The sequence below is a fragment of the Doryrhamphus excisus genome, linkage group LG7, assembly GCF_037039965.1.
Source record: "Doryrhamphus excisus strain RoL-2023G ecotype Guam linkage group LG7, RoL_Dexc_Guam_v1.1, whole genome shotgun sequence".
Lineage (NCBI taxonomy): Eukaryota > Metazoa > Chordata > Actinopteri > Syngnathiformes > Syngnathidae > Doryrhamphus > Doryrhamphus excisus.
This window is the reverse complement of record NC_136363.1, coordinates 6,095,463-6,104,685: the sequence shown is the minus strand read 5'-3', so window position 1 is coordinate 6,104,685 and position 9,223 is coordinate 6,095,463. Positions and strand designations below refer to the sequence as shown.

The window sequence follows — 9,223 nt, the reverse complement described above, 5'->3', positions numbered from 1 at the left end:
GGTCGGACGTCAGAAGTCAAGGCCCGTCAGCCCCGCCCAGACATTCCCTCTCTATTGTTGGCTCCTTAGCTGGAGAATTCCTGCCGAGCGGAGGAGATTCCTCGCTGTGTAATGGGCTATTATGCTAGCTCGCACGCTATTCAATAGACTAATGACTTATGTCAAAAGAAAAAAAAAGGTCTCAGGGGAGTCGCTTGCATTGAAGTGCATAGTTCAGAGGGTGAGTGCCATTGTGTCGCGACGCCGGGCCGGGTCAGCGCCGGTCTGTGCACGTTAGCCTCTGTGCAAAGGAGGCGTGTTGTTGCAGCGATGCTCTTGCAGAAGCAAAAGTTTCATGAAGGCACGGCTGACTCATGATGTAAAAGGCCGTGCGATTGTGTTGAAAAAGCCAAGTCGACATTTATTTTTATCATATAAGTCTGATGACCACCATCACTATTTTTAACCCCTACTACTATGTATTGTATTGTACTGTATATATACCCATTACATTCTATTTGCAACATACATTGTGGTACAAATTCATGCATTTTCCATTAGTTGCATGCATGCATTAGAAATGACTAATATTTTAAATTTCAAAAATGTATTTCATTTCAGAAAAACATTTTGTGACCAGTCCAGGGTGTACCCCGCCTCTCGCCCAAAGACAGCTGGGATAGGCTCCAGCACCCCCCGTGACCCTCGTGAGCAAAAAGCGGTAGAAAATGAATGAATGAATGAAAAACATTTTGTTGGAGGACAAGCAGCATAGAAAATAGTGCCTTTGTCCACCAGATGGAGCTAGAGGACCTGGAGCCCAGAGGGAGGCTGATGTCAATGCAGTGCCCCACTAAAAGTGTTACCTTATTGGGAAAACTTTAAAATGTTGAATTTTTTTCCATTCGAACCTTGTGTTGGTACATGTTGGTCTATTTCTGAGGTATACCATCGGAGTGTTAAGTCGATGTGTGAGGATTTTTTTAGTTTTTAGTAAAGTGTTCTCAGAAAGATTTCTGACAAAAAACGTAAGGGGTTAGTATGTTGTTTTTTTCTGGGGGGTTTTCAACTTGCTTCTAATGCACTTTTCTAGTCAAAAAAAGAAGAAACCTCACACACACTCAACAGGGGCCCCAAAAGCATCCAAAAATGGGATTAAGTCGCTGTGTGAGGATTTTTTTACTTTTTAGTAAAGTGTTCTAAGAAAGATGATATCATAAGTCAGACTGTTGTTATATAGATACGTATCATGACCTCCTGCAATTTTCCAATGGGTTGACAAGCTTGTTGTTACTGCACTCCTGCCAAAGAAAGCGCTACCGTTTTCTCACTGACTCCTGAGCGGCACAGAATTTAAACAATTAGCACTAATTCCGAAGTGGAGGAGATGTTCAAAGTTCAAAAACACTTTATTCATCACTCCGGAAATGACAGTAATACTGTATATGTGTGTCTTTAATTTATATTTAATTTATATTTAATTATTTAATTCATAATTATATAATTATCTATTTATTTGTATTAATATTTAATTAATATGCTATTTAAATCATTGTTAATTTATTAATGAATTTTTATTAATATTTAATTAATATTTAATCCTTCACTACATCTCGAACTGACGTCTGTACCCGAGATGTCTAACAAAATGTTTGCAAACAAAAACCATGTTGACGTGGAACTTTGCCACTAGCCTGACTCAAGTTATTAGCCTATGCACAGTAACACAGTAACAGTATTTATTGCTATGGGCCCGAGGGCGCAGAGTAAGAACAATTGTGCCACACGGGCTGCAGAGTTGAGACTTTTGAACCAATTTGCGCTGGGTTGCTGCCTGCTGCCAGTTCAAACAACTCAGCAATGAGTGATGGGAGGGAATTTAGCCGCACCGCCGTTTGAACTCAACCCAAGAACAACTTGTATGACACTCACCACACGCTACGTAAATAAGAGGGAATCTGCAGGATTGGTGCAACACTCTTTTTGGATGTAAAGACCCATGCGTGTGTTGAAGACGTGTAAAACTTTTTGATGACTATCAAAAAAAAAAAAAAACTCCCCAAGAAACAGATGCAAGGTGGCGTGACAGGGGGAGGAGTCTTAAAGTATCACATCGGGACAACGGCTGAAAAATAAGGTCATCATTAGCGATGGCGTAGGAGCCAATTTTGCAGAGTCACTTTGAATCAAAGGAAGTTGCTACAATCCTGAATTCTAAAGCATTTTGTCAATATCAAAACTTCTTTCCTCGGACGCATCGATACACATACACATGCTAGTTCCGTCAACAACAACAACAACAAAAGCGCTCTCATTGGGATGGCTGTATCTTCCAGCACGAGACATATGTGCTCCAGTCCTCAGATAAAAAATACTGACAGCAAACAAACATCGTGTTCAATTGAGAGCTAGGTATCCACTCTTATGTCTGTGGATGACGCTAAGACGACCGGTTAGCTAGGTGTCGTGTTAGTTAGCTAGTTAGTATCAATGCCCCGAGCAAATAAGTTTCGGTAGTGTTTTAAATCAAAATACGACAAGATACTGCAACAATTACATGCTATCATTAGTGTACTGTTAATGCATGATAACAGCAAGTTTAACAAACCATTAGAGAGTTTCATTTTTACAGGACTTCGTAGTCCAAATAGCTGTATCGCAATTACAGTATTGTAAGCTAGCTGAAATTAACTAGTTTTCTCGTGTTATAATGCATATTAAAAGGGAAAAAAATATATGTTTACGTTGTGAATGATGGGCAAAATTCCCCAAAAAGTGCATTCAATCGTGACAGTGAAAGATATATACAAGTTCACGTTTGCTTTTCGCAGTGTACAACTACGGTGCGTTCAAGGATCACAACAAAGTGGGAAATCAATTAGACATAAAGAAAAAATATGTAAAAATTATGGACTTTTTAAGACATTTTAGCTGTATTATCAGGGATTTATATATTATTTCAGATTTTGGATCATTGAAATTGAGTAAATGAAATAGTTAGCTCAGGAAAAAAAAAAATTCTCGAAAATTTTTTTTGAGAATCAACAAAAAGATATAGATTTTTTACATTTAAAAAAATGCATTTTTATTTTGAGTCTCGTAAAATGTATTTATTTTGTTATATGCTAAAAACTTTAATATCACACTATTTTCCCGTTATTCTGGTGTCAAGCGGTGTCGAGATTATAAGTGTTCCAGAAAAAATTAAGAGAAAAAAAAGTCTCATTTTAAATAAATGTGTACAAATTTATTAAAAGTTGTTGCCGTTATTTGGCGTCTCGGCGACAAAACATTTCATAGAAATGAAATTCAACGTACAACCAATATGGCCGTCATACAAATAAATATGAATATATATAAGCCCTATCACATTGTAAGTAAGAAAATCCTTAAATTATAACTCCCAGGAGCTACAGTACTGCATGGCTACATAGTGGCAGGAAGCGGCTCAGTCGGAATGACATAATCCTGATCCATGTTTTTTTTTGTTGTTTTTTTTTTTGAATAGTCATAATCCATATCTATTAGTGGTTGATTTCTCCCACTTTTTGAAATGCTTCATGGAGTCCACATAGTAGGTGATGATGCTGACGGATGCTTTACCGCGTCACGTCGCCGGGCACCGAGCATCCACACGGTATGTCCGTTTTTGCAACTTTATCGACACTTCTCCTTTGTCCTTTTCAGTCGCTCGTACTCTCGGTTTTCCGTGTTCGAATCCTGTGTCTCCATTTTTCCAGAAGAAGACGCGTTTTAGACAAAGTCCTGAGCCATTGAGGCGTCACCCGTTTGTGATGGGCGTTCTTCATCCTGCAAACAAAAGACGGCGAAGGCAATTATAGACATGATTGATTTCTGGTGTGTTATGCAAAATGTTATTTAAAGAAAGAAGACGTTGAGTCATGTTAATGTCACGCAAAACACATACATATTTTTTTTTTGTATTTTTACCTTTTTGTTTCACTTTTTGTGTCATTTCCCTCCACAATGCGGACCACCGCTGATGTCTCATCACTACAAGCGACATGAAGAAGAGTTGCAATTAAAAGCATTTAAGCACTCAAACATGTCCTTACACGCAACGTTTACAGTCAATAGGGAATTTTGGTGTATAACAGGTAAATATGATGTCATACAAGATAGAAAAAAAATTACTAACCTGCTGTTGTTGTTGTTGTCCAGTTTTTGGCAGAAGTTGGTGCAGGTGAGGTCCCCCTGATGCTGGCATCGGCAGCGGGGACGACTCTCACTCAAGGAGCGCCTCTTCCTGGGAGCATTTCCCAATCCATAAGAAACCACCCGCCTGAAATGAGAACAATATTTAGAATCAAACATATACATATATATATATGAATATTGTTTTGTTTTTTTTTAACCCCATTTATTTCTCTGTTCAAAGTCAATAATGATACTTACTCAGGTGTGTTGACCCATATGATGTCCAGGTGACAAAAATACACGCATTCTTTATCCAAAAAAGTGGCGCAGGAGCAGCGCTTGTTCCTCACATGGCGCACACGGGAGACTGTTGGTGACTCTGCAGCTGGCGCTGATAGGACTGCAATAAACAACATCAAATAAAAAATAAAACAAACATTTCTTATCGCAAGATATGTATGCGTGTGGTCCAATTTTACATCACATAACACCGAATTTGATTTCGCATTCTCACCTGTGCTTGAAATCCAGGTATAAATTACGATCCAAATGTAAATATCCATCATTTAATAACTCTAAAATTGCGCCAACAAATAAATAATCCAGCAGACGAGGTATAAAAAAATACAAAAGGGTGTCCCTTCTTTGCAAAAAAAATAACAAAAAAAGTGCGTGAAGAAGCTTCAGTTGGAGTGTCAAAGTGTTGGTGAATGTGGCCCCACATGTTCAACTCCTTCGGCTTTATACAAGAGCTTGGCCTTCCCTCCTTCCCTTCTCCGCCTCCTCCTTCCTCCTTCCTACTTTGTGTCTTCAATGTTGTGTCAGCGCTGATAAGCAGGCGGGGGAGAATGACTACGACTTGGCGTTGATATGCTTACACTGACTCTCCGCCAGGCGGCAGTAAAGAGGCACAATGTATTACACCGGCGCTTTCATTCAAGTCTTACGGTGGTTATTGACTGAACTGTTTAATGATAGTCGATTTTTTTTAGGCTTAAGTGATATTAGTCCTAAATTTTGAGTAATATTAACAAGTTATAGCATGAAATGAAATTAGCCTGGCGCTGGGTTACAGTAGCAAAGGAAGGAAATACATTCAATGTCAGTGCAGACCTGCCAACATGTACACATTTATTGTACTCAACATGCAATTTCACTCTCGAATACACTTGTTAGTATAACAATTTCAAGTTGAGTCTGTGCGACATGGATATTATCAGTTTCTCAATAGTATTTCAATTTGGGGGGGTGGGGGGGGTTGTGAAAGCATTGGCTGTAGTGAGACAATTCAGTCTGGTGCTTGTGTGTCTCACCGAATATTACGGTAACGTTACTGACACCTAGTGACCAGTGTAGAATAATACAGGAATTATTTTTAACTGAATTAAAATAGGAAAAATAAATAAATAAATAAATAAATAAAAAACACAAATAAATACAAATAAAATAAATAAAAAAATAATAAAAAATAAAAATAAAAATAAATAAAAATAAAAAATTTGCAAAAATAAATTCTTTTGTGATGATGTGATTGTGATTGTGTGTGTGTGTGTGTGTGTGCGTATGTGTGTCTAGTATGGAGAGTGGGAGGGAGGGGCTTTCTTAGTATTTGTTTTTCCTTTTAAATGTGGTAATTGTTTTTAATACTGTAAAGCACTTTGTGTTGCATGTCCTTGCAGGAAAAGTGCTATACAAATAAAGTTGATTTGATGTATTATTTTATAGTCATTTTTCCCAATGAAATGTAATTTAATCAACATATATTTACTTTTTTAAAAAAGTACTTTCTGACAGGAAGTACGGTTCTGAATATGTTCACGTTTTTCATAGTTTCTAATATTTACTTTCTTTGCTATTTTACCTTTGTTTCCGAGTAAACCGCTACCTAGAGGAAGTACATAAGTGTGAAGGTGGTAGTAATAGGTAGTAATGTGTCTGTGTAAAATATCCTGACATGGTGAAGATCCGGAACCCCTAATCAGAGTTTCCATGCAGTGGGCATGGAACCGCTCCTGGCGGTGTGTGTGTGTGTGTGTGTGTACATAGATATCAGCTACTTTAAGGATGTGCTTATTCATGTAGGTCAAAGGCAACCCTGTCTAGAGGGCACTGTTACGTCACACTTACACTTTGGACACGAGGCGGCTGCTATGATACAATATGTAGGTGACATACTGTATTGTTGGGATGTTTGTTTCGTGGTTAGCATGCTAGCATGTTAGGAAAGGGTTCGAATCACTGTTGGGACATTTCTGTGTGGAGTTCATAAGTAGGGTTAGCATGCGTGTGTTTTTTTTTCCTGTAATCAACTCACACCTTGACCTTAATGAGAACAAGTGATATAGAAAAATGACTGGAAGTGCGCTGCTTGCCTTTACACATTTCAACCACTAGATGTCACTGTTCGCCTTCCCCAAGCTTCCTCCACGTTGAAAGGAAATGCGGTGCTGCACTGTAAATGGATGAGTCACCTTGTGGATGGGCTGCAACACTTGCTTATCCTTGCAAAGACACTCGACTCAAGATTTTCCTCATTCAGACCCGATTCCTGCTCCTCTGAAAGCTATTTAGCCATGACTGGCCACTGTAGGAAAATAAAAGCCGTTTAATATTCCACCAAGTGCTATTCAGCTGATAAACAAATGATTGTTAATTAAGTGCTTCAGAGAACATGAGGTTGTTCTCCCAGTGAGACCCTAAATAATCTCTCAACGTTGAGCAATAATATTACAATAATTACAGTGTCCTATTATAATAACAACATGACATAATAATAATGAATGTAACGAAATCTTTACTCATACAGTTGAGAATATTGATACAGCGATGTAAAGCTACCAAGTGCACATTACCTATGGACCAATAAATCATAATAGGGCACTAGTTGGAATATAATAAATAGCTGAACACAACATTTGTACACATAAACATTGCCCCATAATCCATAGAAATGTACATAGTATACTGGTACAACAAATCCATCAATTTACCAATGAGAAATCCTCCAAAATAAAACTGATATCCTCCATTGTTAAACTTCCTTTTTTGTTTTGTTTACATATATATATATATAGATCTGTGTGTATATATATATATATATATATATATATTGGTGTATATATATGTATATATATAAACACGAGCGACTATTGAATTGATCAGGAATTATGTACAGGTTCAACAAACTCCATAAAAGGCACAATCGTCTATACAACATGTACAAAACATTTTCTGGCGCTGACAAAAAAAAGTAGAAATAAAAGTATTGGTCTTCGTTATAATTGCCATATGATTGCACGTACAATATGAATGTCAGCATCTGTGCTCTGAAAGGTGATTTGTAAAGATACAAACCCCTGAAAAAGTGTTTTCAGTCTTAAAGTGACTCCAATTCGAGGAAAAAAAAAAGAAGAGCTTTCTACTTGAGGGGTCTTCTCAGGTGGCAATAACCAGCCTGTCTTCATCGTCACTGGAAACCTCATTATAGTCATCCATGACCTTCTGCCAGGTGGACACCGGCGGTGCTCTCATCGGCGCGGCATCACCGCCGCCGCCTCCCTCGGGGGATGCCACGCAATGTGCCGGACTTTTTGGGGGCGGCTGTTGCCGTGGGGACCCTTCTGTCCTCTCCAAAGTCTGTGTGAGGTGCTCTCCTAGGCTGCTCGGGGTCAACTCCGATGAGGTGAAGAGTGTCAAAGGTGCAGGCGGGGAGGTGGCCATGCAACCTGAAGGACTTTCAGTTTGAGATGATTGTGCTCCGAGTGTGTCCGGGCTCCCTTGTCTCTCAGATGACCCTGAAAGAGGACTGAGGGCAGGGAGTGGGCTCAGGGAGGGGATGATGGCAGGGAGGGCGATGTTTACTATCTGCAGGCCCGGGACGTGCGTTTGGGTGCTGGTGCTGCTTTGGGAGGTGGGGCTAGCGGCTAAAACCTGCAGGGCGACCCCTTGCTGGGGGAGCAGTTGAGCGGGTGTGAGCCCAGCGTTGGTCAAGCCCATTAGGTTGAGTGTCTCCAAACCTAGCGGCTGCAATGTCTGACCTTGTAAATCGGTGGTGACCTGGCTGACGGGGAAGCAGGGCACCACGTTACTGATCGGCTCCGGCTGGGGCGAAGAGTTCGGTGCCGGGCTTGTGTTTCTGTGGATAACACTAACGGCTGGGATGGTGAGCTGCACAGGACCGGCCTGAATTGGCACAAAAGTAGAATAAGCTGCCAGGCCAGCAGGCACCAGTTGGATGCCCCCGACAGGAATCATACTGTAAGGGGAGCGAAAAGGCTGCTGGGAATGCAGAGGCAGGTGACTGAAGAGGTGGGTCTGCGTCTCCATTCTTGGGGCTTGGGACACGCCTTGTAGGGGAGCATGTGTCGGACTTTGGGAAGTGGAGGTCTGAGTGCTGCGGTCCACTGGTAATCCAGACTCTGTTGTTGCCATGGGATGAGCAGCAAACGGGGGCTCCTATTGAAAAAAGACAAAATGGAGGGTATTACTTTGATGACGAGGATCTTAAAGCAATCCAACTCGCCTCATTATTTCCAATCCCACCAAGCAATACAGTTTTTGTTTTGTTTTTCTTATTACTAACCCTAATATTTCAACTCTACACGACGAAAACGATATTATGATCGAAACGATATATTTCTCCTCATAATTAGTCTCATTAAATTTCTGCTATTTCAATTTCTTTTGGCTTTATTATGTAACATTCAAATTTAAAAAAAAGTAGGCAACCTATTTTTTCCAAAATTAAAACTTTGTTTATTGTTTTGTTATTTCCTCAGTATAAAATATCTTTTTTCGATCATGTTCAATGTAATGCTAAGAGTCTACTGGGCCGGCGCCAGTTGGTGACAGTTCACGCCAGTTCGCGCCAATGCAATTTGCTGTGGCGCCTAGTGTCACCAATAAGGTGCCTAGTGGCGTGCAGTGGCTCAAACTGCCTCCCAACTGGGTTGTGGTGGACCGTAATGACGGCAAAAATTTAGTTTGGCGTCAAAAAAATTCAAAATGTTTAAAATCTTGCATCAAGCAATTGGCGCAAAGTGTCCACCAAGTGGAACCAAATGTCACAAATAATCCTCCTATTGGA

The 9,223-nt window shown here is 40.0% G+C and overlaps 2 protein-coding genes across 3 annotated transcripts in view; both read right to left on the bottom strand.

Moving 5' to 3' along the window:
• Positions 1 to 2,910: 2,910 nt before the first annotated feature.
• edn1 (endothelin 1) lies at positions 2,911 to 4,916 on the bottom strand. Its single transcript, XM_058046246.2, has 5 exons — positions 4,652 to 4,916; positions 4,396 to 4,537; positions 4,139 to 4,282; positions 3,931 to 3,993; positions 2,911 to 3,789 (listed from the first exon to the last, which is right to left on the bottom strand). Exons 1-5 carry the CDS (start codon positions 4,701 to 4,703, stop codon positions 3,663 to 3,665), a joined length of 528 nt encoding a protein of 175 aa, XP_057902229.2. The 5' UTR covers positions 4,704 to 4,916; the 3' UTR covers positions 2,911 to 3,662.
• A 1,812-nt stretch (positions 4,917 to 6,728) lies between these two features.
• hivep1 (HIVEP zinc finger 1) overlaps positions 6,729 to 9,223 on the bottom strand; it is a 54,413-nt gene continuing 51,918 nt past the window's right edge. For both annotated transcript variants that reach the window (XM_058046204.2, XM_058046202.2), the window contains one exon: positions 6,729 to 8,592. In XM_058046204.2, the coding sequence (XP_057902187.2) occupies positions 7,573 to 8,592 (1,020 nt within the window). In that variant the 3' untranslated portion in view covers positions 6,729 to 7,572. The remainder of the gene's footprint in view (positions 8,593 to 9,223) is intronic.